This window comes from Terrapene carolina, unplaced genomic scaffold, assembly GCF_002925995.2.
Source record: "Terrapene carolina triunguis isolate 2854851 unplaced genomic scaffold, T_m_triunguis-2.0 Scaffold95, whole genome shotgun sequence".
In the NCBI taxonomy this organism is placed as follows: Eukaryota; Metazoa; Chordata; order Testudines; family Emydidae; genus Terrapene; species Terrapene triunguis.
In genome coordinates this window covers 176,478-191,755 of record NW_020664446.1, presented here as the reverse complement: position 1 = coordinate 191,755, position 15,278 = coordinate 176,478, and the positions used below count along the sequence as shown (strand labels likewise).

Below are 15,278 nucleotides of genomic sequence, written 5' to 3'. Positions count from 1 at the left end.
CCGCGCCCCCCAGCCCGACCGCGGGGGGCAGCCCCAGCAGCCCCGCGGCCCCCAGCAGCCGCGCGCCCCCCAGCCCGACCGCGGGGATCGGCCCCGGCAGCCCCGCGCCCCCCAGCCCGACCGCGGGGGGCAGCCCCGGCCCTGCCACCGACCCTGTTAGCCTCGGCACGACTCCGGGGGGAAGTTCAGGCCCCGGACCCCCCAGCTCAGAGGGAGGCAGCTCCGCGGAGCCGGAGCCCAGCGCGGCTCCAGGAGTCCAGGGAGACCCATCCGCTCCCGAAGGTGAGGAGGCGCCCATAGTCCCTTCTCGCTCATTCCCTGCAGGGCATTGCCCAGGCCCAGGGTGCGCTCACCCCCGGCCCAGCCTGTTTCCTCCCTGCCCCATGCCCTGCAAGGCAGTGCCCAGGGTCCCCGTCACTGATCTGGACCCAGCCTGTCTCTCCACCCATTCCCAGCAGTACAGTGCTCAGGGTCCCCTCTCACCCTGACCTGGGCTGTCTCCTGACCATTTCCCTGCAGTACAGTGCCTGGGTTCCCCTCTCTGCTGACACAGACTCTCTTCCCCTCCCCGCCCCCTGCAGGGTAGTGCTTGGGTTCCCCTCTCCATCTGACCTGGCTTGTCACTCCCCCTCATCCCCTTCAGGGCGATACCCAGGGTCCTTTCCCATATCAGCCTGTCTCTCTCGAATCTCCCACTAGCTGGTCTCCCTCACCTACCCCTTACAGGGCGGTCCCGAGGGTCCCCTCTCCCCCCAAACCAGCTTCCCCCCCCCACATCACCTAGAGGACAGTGTCTGGGGTCACCTCTCCCCCGATCTGGTGTCTCTCTCTTCTTAGCTTGTTTGCCCACCTGTATCTGCAACCTGCATTCTGGATCCTGTGACATAAACTGCTGCTGTGATACTGACTGTAACCTTGGATGTGATCTGGGGGACTCAAGGGCTGCCTTCTCCTTCTGTCTTCCAGGCAGTACCAGGTAAGGTGTGAGGGATCAGCTTCCTATGCTCTTCAATGCTGCATACAGATACCCTTGCAAACCAGTGGTGAAAGGCCCAGGGCAGTGCTGATGCCAGACTGCTGTAATATATTTTTGCCCCTTTTCAATCCAAGCGGCTAGTCAAACTCTTGGACCCGGGAGTAGAAATTGGTGATAGGCAGGTATATCTTTGATGCAGTTTTGTTTATTACGAATGTATCCCACACACCTCCTGGGTGTGGTGTTCTGTCCCATCTAGTGGCACCGAGACCACTTATCAACAGCTTTAGCTAAGGGCCATAGGGCTTTTAGCTCATGCAGTAGAGGCTCGTGCATTTAGCATCCCAGGTTCGATCCCGCCCGCTGACGAACGGGGTCTGTCGGTGTTACACAAAGAATGTACAAAGTTCTGTGTCTCTGAATGCAGAGAGAATCAAATAGCAGGAAATGGCTTTTTTTCCCTACAGCACTAAGAGCATTCTTTTCTAGGTTTCCTACTGGGTCAGCCACCATGCTTTCAGCTGCTCCTTGAGGCTGTGTCGCTCTCTCAGGCTTTGTCTACACTAGCACTTTTGTCGGCAAAACTTTTGTTGGTCAGGGGTGTGAAAAAACCACACCCCGACCGATATAAGTTTCACTGACAAAAGTGCCGGTGTTGACTGCACTATGTCAGTGGGAGAGCCTCTTCTGCTGACATAGCTACCACTGCTCGTTGTGGGGTGGTTTAATTATGCTGGCTGAAGAGCTCTCTCCCACCGGCATAGAGCGGCTACACAAAAGACCTTACAGTGGCACAACTGCAGTGGTACAGCTGTGCTACTGTAAGGTCAGTAGTGTAGACATAGCCTCAGTCGGTTCTGGTCTGGTCTCAGTTTCTGTGTATTCTCTCTTTCCACCACCCTCCTTCCCCCCCCCCCCCCCCCCCAAAAAAAACAATACTCAGCCAAAAGCTCTTGGGCAGGTTCACATATACCTTTTGTCTTGGGGGGGGTTTATGCTTACAGTTATGTTAATTGAAGGGTGAGTTCACACCTACCAATCTCAATGAGGTTTTTTAACTCCACTCATAACAAGCCTTCTCCTTCTAACACCCAGGCAGCAGTAGCTGAGGTGTGACGGACTGGCTGCCTGGTGCCCTTCCATGTTGCATGCAGACATCTTGGCTAAGCAATGGCTAAGGGACCATGATAATGCTGATGCCTGACTGAAGTAAATAACATACATATATGCAAGGAGATTGGGGTAACACTTTGAATCATAAAATCATAGAAGATTAGGGTTGGAAGAAGCCTCAGGAGGTCATCAAGTCCAACCCCCTGCTCTAAGCAGGACCAACCCCAACTAAATCATCCCAGCCAGGGCTTTGTCAAGCTGGGCCTTAAAAACCTCTAAGGATGGAGATTCCACCACCTCCGTAGGTAACCTATTCCAGTGCTTCACCACCCTCCTAGTGAGTTTTTCCTAATATCCAACCTAGACCTCCCCCACTGCAACTTGAGACCATTGCTCCTTGAACTCTCATCTGCCACCACTGAGAACAGCCGAGCTCCATCCTCTTTGGAACCCCCCTTCAGTAGTTGAAGGCTGCTATCAAATCCCCCCCTCACTCTTCTCTTCTGAAGACTAAATAAGCCCAGTTCCCTGAGCCTCTCCTCGTAAGTCATGTGCCCCAGCCCCCTGATAATTTTTGTTGCCCTCTGCTGGACTCTCTCCAATTTATCCACATCTTTTCTGTAGTGCGGGACCCAAAACTGGCCGCAGTACTCCAGATGTGGCCTTGCCAGTGCCGAATAGAGGGGAATAATCACTTCCCTTGATCTGCTGGCAATGCTCCTACTTATACAGCCCAAAATGCTGTTAGCCTTCTTGGCAACAAGGCACACTGTTGACTCATATCCAGCTTCTCATCCACTGTAATCCCCAGGTCCTTTTTGCAGAACTGCCGCTTAGCCAGTCAGTCCCCAGCCTGTAGCAATGCATGGGATTCATCTGTCTTAAGTGCAGGACTCTACACTTGTCCTTGTTGAACCTCATCAGATTTCTTTTGGCCCAATCCTCCAATTTGTCTAGGTCACTCTGGACCCTATCCCTACCCTCCAGTGTATATACCTCTCCCCCAAGCTTAGTGTCATCCACGAACTTGCTGAGGGTGCAATCCATCCTATCATGCAGATCATTAATGAAGATGTTGAACAAAACAGGCCCCAGGACCAACCCCTGGGGCACGCCTCTTGATACTGGCTGCCAACTAGACATTGAGCCATTGATCACTATCCGTTGAACCCGACGATCTAGCCAGCTTTCTATCCACCTTATAGTCCATTCATCCGCTCCATATTTTTTTAGCTTGCTGGCAAGAATACTGTGGGAGACTGTGTCAAAAGCTTTGCTAAAGTCAAGGTATATCATGTCCACTGCTTTCCCCATCATAGAAGGCAATCAGTTTTGTCAGGCATGACTTGCCCTTGGTGAATCCATGTTGAGTGTTCCTGATCACCTTCCTCCTCCAAATGCTTCAAAGTGGATTCCTTGAGGACCTGCTCCATGATTTTTCTGGGGACTGAGGTGAGGCTGTCCAGTCTTTAGTTCCCCGGATTCTCCTTCTTCCTTTTTTAAAGATGGGCACTATATTTGCCTTTTTCCAAACATCTGGGACTTCCCCCGATCACCACAAGTTTTCAAAGATAATGGCCAATGGCTCTGCAATCACATCAGCCATCTCCCTCAGCATCCTCGGATGCATTGCATCTGGCCCCATGGACTTGTGCATGTCCAGCTTTTTCTTTGCTTTCTCACTGTCTGAACACTTCCAATAGAAACTAAAATCCAAACACAGTTATTTTAATATCACTTGCTGTTTGTGTGATCTTTCTCCTGATGTTCAAATGCCTGAGGTCAGTTAAATGATTATGAGGGAGGAGCTGGGGATGTTTGGCCAGGGCTCATACATTGTCATGACAGTTTTGCAAGGCTGGATATGATGACTTTATAATGAAATTATTAGGGATGGCAACTGAGAGGCAGGGGATAGGGAGACAGATTGGAGAGAAGAGGGAGGAGGTTGGGCTGGGCTGTTCTAGAAAGGGGGAGATTTGGGAGAAGGCTCGTACTCCTGCGATTATGAGATTGTGGAAAGGACAGAGGAGATCCATGCTGGCCCTATATTGCATTGGGAAGAATCCTAAAGTGCCTTGCAAATATACAGATCACTTCTGACCCACAGCTCCTTCTAGGGTGAGACACAATAGCTGTTTAATAATGCAAAACAGCTTGTGTTAGGAAATTAAGAAGAATTCGGTATCCAGTTGGTTGGGGGGGGGTGGAGGGACATGGAATGTAAATGTATCCTTAGCGTTAGCTCTCTCTCTCTCTCTTCTGTTTTTTGTGCAGAACTGTGAGTCAAGTGTGCGTGGAGAAGTCTCTTATTTTCAGAAATAACACCCCTCATCACACTGAAATCGTCACTGACCCCAGCGGATATGAGTCTCTGTTCTGTGTGCGTCTGAGTGATTGTAAGTAGTCTTACCCTCTGCACACTGAATTCCCAAGTTCTCCCTGATCAGGGAATCGGTTCTGTAACATCTTGTGAATATGAGGGGTGAACAGTCAGCTGTTCCACAGCACTTGCCAGCATCACTACAGGCCTAGGGTGGGAGAAGGAGTTATGCGCCTTTGAGCTGAAGCTGGCCAAGAAATCTACAAGATTGCCACAAGGTATTATTGAGGCCAAGAGCTCAGTGAGATTTAAAAAGTTAACACATTTATGAGAATAATTATAACATTCACAAGGATAGTAAAGAAGATAAGAATGCTATAAGGAGTATAAACCCTCTGGCTTCATGGCATAAATCTTGAGTTAGAAAGCAGCTTCCCCAGGGGCATGTTACTCCATAATGGGCCATTATGTGTTTTCTTGCATCTTCCTCTGAAGCATTTGGCAGTGACCATTGTCAGAGACCGAGACCAGACTAGGGCTATGGCTACACTGGCGCTTTACAGCACTGCAACTTTCTCGCTCACGGATGTGAAAAAACACCCCTCTGAGCACAGCAAGTTACAGTGCTGTAAAGCGCCAGTGTAAACAGTGCCCCAGCGCTGGGAGCCATGATTGGCCTAGATGAACCAATAGTCTGATCTAATCTGAAATTTTCTGTATTATGTTACTGTGCCTGCCCCTGAGTCTCCCTACTAGTTTGTATTTAAGTTCACATTTCCTTATTGTATAATATGTTTTTCATTCACCTGTTGCTCTTTCAAGGATCCATTCAAATATGCAGATTCATACGGCCTACACTCAGCTGGCTAGGAAAACAAAAATATTTTACTTACTTGCTATGGGCCTGAGCCAAAGTGCTTTGAAGTCAGTATATCCCATTATATAATATATATACCAATGTAACAATTTCTCTTTCAAAAAGCCTGCAGAGGTTTATCAGCCATGTGGTATTTCTTCTTCTGGATCAGGGGTGGCCAACCCGAGCCTGAGAAGGAGCCAGAATTTACCAATGTGCATTGCCAAAGAGCCACAGTAACACATCAGCAGCCCCCCCATCGGCTCCCCCCTCTGCCCCCAGTGTCTCCCACCCACCAGCAGCACCGCTGATCAGCACCTAATCCTCCAACCCTGCGCCTCCCGCCCGCTGTGATCAGCTGTTTTGTGGTGTGCAGGAGGCTCGGGGGGCAGGGTGGGGGAGGAGAAGTAAGGGTGTGGCAGACTCAGGGGAAGGGTCGGGGGCCTTGGGGGAAGGAGTGGAGTGGGGCCAGGGCCTGGAGCAGAGCCAGGGGTTGAGCAGTGAGCACCCTGTAGCACATTGGAAAGTTGGCGCCTGCAGCTCCAGCCCTGGAGTCGGCGCCTGTGCAAGGAGCCACATATTCATCCTGTGAAGAGCCACATGTGGCTCCAGAGCCACAGGTTGTCCACTCCTATTCTGGATCATGGTGATGACATTAAAAACTTACATAAAACAGGGAATAAACCCATCTACAGGTTTAGTTTATTTTTTTTTCACCTCATGGATTCTAAAACATGCTTCTCCTGTACAGTAACTCCTTGCTTAACGTCGTCCCGGCTAACGTTGCGTCATTGTTACATTGCTGATCTATTAGAGAACATACTTATTTAAATTTGCGCAATGTTTGCATATAACATTGTTTGGCCCTGGGAGCTTGGAACCAAGGTGGGCTAGCAGCCCCCCTATCAGCACCCCTCAACCCCCCTCAGCCCCTCCTGCCCACGGCCCCATGGATCAACAACTCCCCCTCCTCCCCCCCGCACCTCCCGCCTGCAGCAATCATCTGTTTTGCAGCATTCAGGAGGCTCTGGGGGGAGGGAGGATGAGCAAGGATGTGGCGTACTAGGCAATGTATTAGCTAAAGCAGCCCCCTGCTTCTTCAATTCATATTTCAGCTCACCAAAAGGTAACACCAAAATTTTCAAGGGTGTTTTTTAATATTGTGCTTCTTAATATGGGCACCTAACTGGCTCTGTGGATATGAGGAAAGCAGTGGACGTGATATATCTTGACTTAGCAAAGCTTTTGATACGGTCTCCCACAGTATTCTTGCCAGCAAGCTAAAAAAAATATGAATTGGATGAATGGACTATAAGGTGGGTAGAAAGCTGGCTAGATTGTTGGGCTCAACAGGTAGTAATCAACAGCTCGATGTCTAGCTGGCAGCCGGTATCAAGCAGAGTACCCAGGGGTGGTCCTGCAGATGGTTTTGTTCAACATCTTCATTAATGAGCTGGATGATGGGATGGATTGCGCCCTCAGCAAGTTCGCAGATGACACTAAGCTGGGGGGAGAGGTAGATACCCTGGAGGGTAGGGATAGGGTCTAGAGTGACCTAGACAAATTGGAGGATTGGGCCCAAAGAAATCTGATGTGGTTTGACAAGGACAAGTGCAGAGTCCTGCACTTAGGATGAAAGAATCCCATGCACCGCTACAGGCTGGGGACCAACTGGCTAAGCAGCAGTTCTGCAGAAAAAGACCTGGGGATTACAGTGGATGAGAAGCTGGATATGAGTCAGCAGTGTCCCCTTGTTGCCAAGAAGGCTAATGGCATATTGGGCTGTATTAGTAGGAGCATTGCCAGCAGATCAAGGGAGTGATTATTCCCCTCTATTCGGCACTGATGAGGCCACATCTGGAGTATTGCATCCAGTTTTGGGCCCCCTACTACAGAAAGGATGTGGATAAATTGGAGAGAGTCCAGCAGAGGGCAACAAAAATTATCAGGGAGCTGGGGGAACTGGGCTTCTTTAGTCTGCAGAAGAGAAGAGGGAGGGCGGGATTTGATAGAAGCCTTCAACTACCTGAAGGGGGATTCCAAAGAAGATGGAGCTCAGTTGTTCTCAGTGGTGGCAGATGACAGAACAAGGAGCAATGGTCTCAAGTTGCAGTGGGGGAGGTCTAGGTTGGATATTAGGAAACACTATTTCACTAGGAGGGTGGTGAAGCATTGGAATGGGTTGCCTCGGGAGTTGGTGGAATCTCCATCCTTAGAGGTTTTTAAGGCCCGGCTTGACAAAGCCCTGGCTGGGATGATTTAGTTGGTGTTGGTCCTGCTTTGAGCAGGGGATTGGACTAGATGATCTCTTGAGGTCTCTTCCAACCCCAATTTTCTATGATCTTGAGATGCCTGGGGCCGGATTTAAAAAAACAAAACAAAATATGCATCTCCCATTTAATGGAGGTGTAGGCACTCAGCACTTCTGAAAATCAGACCATCGATGTCTTAAGTTGGGTACTGAGAAACAGAGGCACCCATGATCAGACTGATTTGGAAAATTTTGTCCGGAGGCACTTGCTCAAGATCAGACAAAGTCTGTGGCAGAGGCAAGAACAGAGCTCAGATTTCCTTATTCCCTGTTTTGTGCCTTAACTTCAAGACCATCTTCCTTCCCCTTGGAATAGTCTCTTCTCTTCCTTCTTGAGAAAATGGTGTTTTGTGGCTTTTTAATCATCAAAAGGAAACAGATTTCCGAAATCCTTGCAGGTCATACAGCCTTTTGCTGAGTCCAGGTTCCAGTGATGATGGCTTAAACAGGAATAGTTCCACCATGCAAGGATGCAGTTACCCAAACAGAGAATGCCTTTGAGGGGAATGGGGGGAACCCGGGCCCACCTTGTATTCTGGGTTCCAGCCCAGGGCCCTGTGGATTGCAGCTGTCTATAGTGTCTCCTGTAACAGCTGTGTGACAGCTACAACTCCTTGGGCTACTTCCCCATAGCCTCCTCCCAACACCTTCTTTATCCTCACCACAGGACCTTCCTCCTGATATCTGATAACACTTGTACTTCACAGTCCTCCAGTAGTACGCCTACTCGCTCTCAGTTTTTTGCACCTCTTACCCTCAGCTCCTCACATGCGCCCCTCACTGACTGAAGTGAGGTCCTTTTAAACCAGGTGCCCTGATTAGCCTGCTTGTCTTAATTGCTTCTAGCAGCTTCTTAATTGGCTCCAGGTGTCCTAATTAGCCTGTTTGCCTTAATTTGTTCCAGCAAGTTCCTGATTGTTCTGGAACTGCCCCTGTTACCTTACCCAGGGAAAAGGGACCTGCTTAACCTGAGGCTAATATATCTGCCTTCTATCACTCCTGTAGCCATCTGGCCCGACCTGTCACACTATCTATCCCTTTCTTAATGATTCCCAACGTTCTGTTAGCTTTTTTGACTGCCGCTGCACATTGACTGGATGTTTTCAGAGAACTATTCACAATGACTCCAAGATCTCTTTTTTGAGTGGATAAACTAAATACTTTGAGCTTTGTAAGGTTCTAACCTATAAGGCATGTTTCCCAAACCTCAGTGCATTCTTGTGCTCTTTTCTGAGTCATTTCCATTTTTTCAATATCCTTTTAGAAGAGTGGACAGTAGAACTGGACATAATATTTTGGTAATGGTCTCACTAATGCTGTGTTCAGGGTCGTTACCACCTCCTTACCCCAACTTGATATTTCCTTGCTAATGCATCCAAGGACCATGTTAGCCCTAAAAGAGTACATCTACACTGCCCCCCCCCCAAAAAAAAGCCTGATGGCAGCGAGTCTTAGAGCTTAGGTCAGTTGACTTGGGCTGGTGGCATTTGCGCTACAGGACTAAAAATAGCAGTGTAGATGTTTTGGGCTTGGGCTGAAGCCCTGGCTCTGAGACCTGGCAAGGGAGGAAGGTCTCAGAGCCTTGTCTCCAGCCTGAGTGGGAAAGTATACACTGCTATTTTTAGCCCTGTAATGTGGGACCATGAGCCCAAGTCTGTTCACCCGGGCTCTGGCACTCACTGCTGCAGGTCATTTTTTGTAGTGTAGACATACCCTTAGGTCCATCAATGGCTATTAGCCAGGCTAGGCTGGGGTGGTGTCCCTAGCCTCTGTTTACTAGAAACTGGGAATGGGCGACGGGATGGATCACTTGATGATTACCTGTTCTGTTCATTCCCTCTGGGGCCCCTGGCATTGGCCACTGTCGGAAGACAGGATACTGGGCTAGATGGACCTTTGGTCTGACCCAGTATGACTGTTCTTATGTTCTACAGGATCACACTGGGAGCTCATGTTTAGCTACTTATCTATCATGACCTGTAAATCCTTCTCAGTGTCACTTCATTCAAAGACACAGGCCCCCATCTTGTAAGTTTGACCTACATTTAGTGTTCCTAGATGCATGACCTTGGATTCATCTGTATTAAAATGCATGTTGTTCAAATGAACCCACTTTACCAAGCTCTCCAGATCGGTCTATATAACTGATTTGTCCCTTTTATTAGCCATTCTACAGCTGTGTGCCCTCTGGAAGTTTTCCTAGCTGCAATTTTATATCTGTTCCAGATAATTTATAAAGTTATTGAATAGCATTGCGCCGAGAAGAGATCCCTGTGAGACCTCACTAGAAAGCCCCTTCACCCCCCGCCCCCGATGACTATTCCTCTATCAAGGGATGAGCTTCTCCAGCATGCCTCTTTGTGGCTCTACTGGTGCACTCAATGCCCCTTTCAGTTCTTTCATTCAATTACGAGGCTTAGCTTGGTTCAGAAACATGCATACCCTTTGTAGAGTCTGGTTTATTAAATTTTCTACAGAGGGTGACTGACTTTGTTAGTTGCCCCAGATCACCGTACTCTAGGTCCCAGTAAGCGTCCTGGTCAGCTCTTTGTGCCGGTTCAGGAGAGCACCCCCCCTTCCCTGAGTTGGTGTTGTGCTTCAAACAGTCATTCTCTCTCTCTCCTTATCGTGGGATCCTCGATCCTCCTAGCTCTCTTCTAATACCAGGCTATACATCAATGACATGTTTTGTAAATCGCATACTTGATTGTTTGTCCACACTTTGGTTCTTTATGTAATTTACTTGAGGCCAAATAACCAATATCAGTCAGGTTTATTGCTAAAAATTAATAATATAGTATAGGAAAAAAGATTCAACCTGATATCAGTTTCTGGGAGGCTATATTGTTCAGCATTTTAAAATTAATCTTACACAGAAGGTGTGCTTCCAAATTTCACATTTCCGCTGGTAGTATTTATAGGATGATTTTATAAGTTACAAAACTCTTTACACATCACTAAAATCTAGTTTGTACCAGTTCCTTAACTTGTTCTATATCTTCCTTATCTTTGTTTTGGATACTAGCATTCCAGGTATTGGTCTTTGAAGGTAATGTACCTCCCTCCCCAGCCTGTATCAGGGCAGAACATTAATGTATTTTGTCTTTGACAGGATTTCCATTTCCTAATGCCAAATCTGACTTCAACTTTGCAAAGTGCTATACATAAATGAACAGGATTATAAAAAGGCATAGGCCAGTTCAGGCCATGTAACTGCTAGAAATATAATACAATACAATATAATGATATGTTTATATTGTGTGCTTAATACATATTAATATATGCGGTGTGAATAATTCATACGGATGATGTGATAGATAAATATTAGCTGAACACATATTGGTCAACAGAAACAGTCACTCTTCTCACAGCAGACACTCTAGCCCTCCTCCTTAGGGCTGGATTATAATTTAGCCAGTTTCATCCTCAACTGGCCCCTTTTTCCTCAATTAATCCTCAGGCTAGGAGGATACAGCAGGCAGCCTTCTGCTGCTGCTGTCTCCTCCCTGCTAGCTCAGGGCCCTGCAGGAGCCTTCTTACTCCCTATAGCAGTTTTGGGCAATCTGCGGCCCACAGGCCGCACACGGCCGACCAGGGTAATGCGCTGGCAGGCCACGAGACAGTTTGTTTACATTGACCATCAGCATGCACAGTTGCCCACAGCGCCCAGTGGCTGTGCTTTGCCGTTCCCAGCCAATGGGAGCTGCGGGAAGCGGCGCGGACCACAGGGACATGCTGGCTGCCGCTTCTCGCAGCTCCATTGGCCGGGAATGGCGAACTGCAACCATTGGGAGGTGCGGGTGGCCGGGCCTGTGGACAGTCAATGTAAACAAACTGTCTCGCGGCCCGCCAGTGCATTACCGTGACGGGCCGCAGATTGCCCACCACTGCCCTACAGTGTCTGCAGGCATTTGCTGCCCTGCTGGGAGGAAGGAGAGAACATTATTTATGCTGGTCCCCTTCTCCCAGCTCATTCCCAGTTGGTTGGGAGGAGAGGGGAGCCTTGCCCCTCCCTCTCTGGAAGGCTCCTGGCCCTTGGCCCTTAAAGGATACAGTTACAGGATTTCCTCCCAAGAACTGCTCATTCCCAGGACTATTTCCTCCCCACATCCCCATTTGGTCCTCTTGGACCTTTCGAACCCTTGAAGGACCATGCCATGTGGTGGGGTGGGCTGACAACTACTACTGAGCTACTGCCCTTAAGGGGCAGACTACCCCGTCACATGCTCACTTATAATTACGTAGAGATTTATCATTTAATCAGTTTTAAATTAACTTAATATGGGCTACATTGGTTTGTATAGTGCTAATTTTTACTAAAATCAGAATATCATGTGGGACTAAGTCAAATGCTTTACAGAAGTCTAAGCATATTATGTCATGGTTACCTTTATCAACCATACTTGTAATAAAAAAAAGATAAAATTTGTTTGACATAAAATATTTCCCCTGAAATCATGTTGATTGGCATTAAATATACTATCGTCCTTTACTAATTGCATATCAGCTTTTCCTTTTTTTGCCTGGCATTGATGTCAGGCTAACGAGCCTATATTTACCAAAGTCATCTCTTTTAGAACAGTGGCACAACATTAGCCTTTCCACAATCTTTGTCTAGTGATTTGATGGTGGATTTGTTTGTTTTTTCCCTCCCCAACTTTAGCAAAGTTGAACTATTTCCAGGAGCCGCAAAAAGTTAAAAAATCAGATTTCTCCATGTTCTTGGCACAGTATGGTGGACCATCATTCATTCAACCATCACAAGACCAGCCATCTTCCTCTGCATTTTACCGGGTGAGTTGGAAGAGCACTCACAAAAATCTAATTGTTTTTCTCTGGGGTTCTTGGTGGCAGCAAGGGGAATATAAGAATGCCATAAGGAGTTAGACCACTACTCTGTCTAACCCATTACAGTGGCTGGCGCCAGATGAACAGAACTGGACAAATTGGAGTGATCCGTTCTTTGTTGTCCAGTCCCAGCTTCTGGCAGTCAGAGGTTTAGGGACACCCAGAGTATGGGGTTGCGTCCCTGACCATGTGGCTAATAGCCATTGGTGGATCTAGCTTTCATGAATTTAGCTAATCCTTTTTCAATACAAGTATCAAAGGGGTAGCCGTGTTAGTCTGGATCTGTAAAAGCAGCAGAGTCCTGTGGCACCTTATAGACTAACAGACGTTTTGGAGCATGAGCTTTCGTGGGTGAATACCCACTTCTTCGGATGCATGTTAGTCTGTAAGGTGTCACAGGACTCTTTGCTGCTTTTTCAATACAGTTACACTTTTGGCCTTCTCAACTTCTGATGGCAACAAGTTCCACAGGTTTTGTGTGTGTGTGTCAAGGCTCCTTCCCCACTCTGAACTTTAGGGTACAGATGTGGGGGCCTGCATGAAAACTTCTAAGCTTAACTATCAGCTTAGATCTGGTCCGCTGCCACCACTCCCAATGTGCTAATTCCCTTCCCTGGGTAGCCTTGAGAGACTCTTCACCAATTCCCTGGTGAATACAGATCCAAATTCCTTGGATCTTAAAACAAGGAGAAATTAACCATCCCCCCTCCTTTCTCCCACCAACTCCTGGTGGTTCAAGATCCAACCCCCTTGGATCTAAAAACAAGGAAAATCAATCAAGTTCTTAAAAAGAAGGCTTTTAATTAAAGAAAAAAGTAAAAATCATCTCTGTAAAATCAGGATGGAAAATAACTTTACAGGGTAATCAAACTTAAAGAGCCCAGAGGAATCCCCTCTAGCCTTAGGTTCAAAATTACAGCAAACAGAGGTAAACACCCTAGTAAAAGGTACATTTACAAGTTGAGAAAACAAAGATAAAACTAACACGCCTTGCCTGGCTGTTTACTTACAAGTTTGAAATATGAGAGACTTGTTCAGAAAGATTTGGAGAGCATGGATTGATGTCTGGTCCCTCTCAGTCCCAAGAGCGAACAACCACCAAAACAAAGAGCATAAACAAAAGCCTCCCCCCCGCCCCAAGATTTGAAAGTATCTTGTCCCCTTAAGTATCTTTGGGTCAGGTGTCAGCCAGGTTACCTGAGCTTCTTAACCCTTTACAGGTAAAAGGATTTTGGAGTCTCTGGCCAGGAGGGATTTTATAGTATTGTACACAGGAGGGCTGTTACCCTTCCCTTTATAGTTATGACAGTGTGTTAAGGAAGTACTTCCTTATGTTTGTTTTAAACTTGCTGCCTATTAATTTCATTGGATGACCCCTGGTTCTTGTGCTATGTGAAGGGATAAATAACACTTCCCTATTCACTTTCTCCACACCATTCATGATTTTATAGCGTCCAGCCTCCCATCCACCCTCCTCCTTCCCAGGGGTAAAACGGGAAGTCTGCTTCCCACCAAACTTAAACTCCTCTGCCTGTGATCTATACCTAATAGATGCTTGGGATTGTTCAAATTCATCAGCAAAAGTTGCAAGTTCTTTGACCATTTTTACCTTTTTATCCCATAAACACTGTTTTACATCATCATTAGACATATTCAGGAACTGTTCCTGAGCCACCAAATCACACATTTCTTTAAAGCTTGAAATACCTTTTCCCCTTACCCACTTATCCAGTAAATCTCTCATTTAGTTTACATATGCCACATTACTCAATCCAGCCCCTCTCTTAAAGCTTCTAAATTTTACTCTATAAGTTTCAGGTGTAATCTGAAACTGTTTTAAAACCAATTCCTTAAATTTACCATAATTTGAAACATCATCAATTGACATTTTATTGAATATATCCAGAGCTCTCATAGAGAACTTTGCAACCAAAATGGTCATCTGTTGATCCTCAGGAATCTCATGGAGCACACACAGCCTCTCAAAGGTGATGAAATATTCAATACTGTCCCCAGGCTTGCTGTATGCAGGACACAACCCCTTCCACTTGTGGATTTTTGGAGAGGTTGAGCCCCTAGTGTGGGGTTCTGTTCCTCCATTCCATTAAGGCTAGTTCATGCTTTCTCGCTTTTTCTTTCTCCTTGTGATGTTCCCCTGGTGTTATCTGGACTGGTGATCTGCTAGGCCACTTCAGTCCTCGACTCTGGGAGCCAGCCTTACCTACTCTGCTGTGAGAACCCCCACTCCTGGGATGTTCACGCACAGCCTCTGGATGTAAGCTGCTCCCAGCTACGTGAGTGGGCACTTTTGGCCAGCCGCTGCTTGGATTGTGCAACTGAGTGACACTAGCCATTATCTCCGGTCCCAGACACAACCCTAGGAACCTCTGTCTTGCAGTGTCCAGTTATGCCCACTGGACGCTGCAAGCCTATATGGTTCATCAATTTAACAAATAAATTGATATGTTCCAGGCTTGTTATTCCAAGGGGAGTCTCTGCACTGCTTCAGGTAGAATAAACGATTTTAAGTGATTATAAGTCAAAGCACAAGAAGTCAGATTTGGTCAAACAAAATAAAAGCAAAATGCATTCTAAGCTGATCTTAACACTTTCAATGCCCTTACAAACTTAGATGCTTCTCACCACAGGCTGGCTGGTTGCCCTTCAGCCAGGCTCTCCCCTTTGATCAGTGCTTCAGTCGCTTGGTGGTGATGTCTGTAGATGGAGGTGGAAGAGAGAGGAAGAGCATGGCAAATGTCTCTCCCTTTTATCATGTTCTTTCTTCCCTCTTGGGCTTTGCCACCCCCCTTCAGGGTCAGGTGAGCATTACCTCATTGTAGTCCCTGACTGA

General features: G+C 47.3%; 1 protein-coding gene across 1 annotated transcript in view; it reads left to right on the top strand.

The window, feature by feature from the left end:
• The window catches only part of TCTN3 (tectonic family member 3), a 78,310-nt gene that overhangs the window by 185 nt on the left and 62,847 nt on the right, over positions 1–15,278 (top strand). Inside the window, exons 2-5 of the mRNA XM_026651024.1 lie at positions 14–282; positions 838–976; positions 4,367–4,488; positions 12,243–12,373. Of these exons, the coding sequence (XP_026506809.1) occupies positions 14–282; positions 838–976; positions 4,367–4,488; positions 12,243–12,373 (661 nt within the window). The remainder of the gene's footprint in view (positions 1–13; positions 283–837; positions 977–4,366; positions 4,489–12,242; positions 12,374–15,278) is intronic.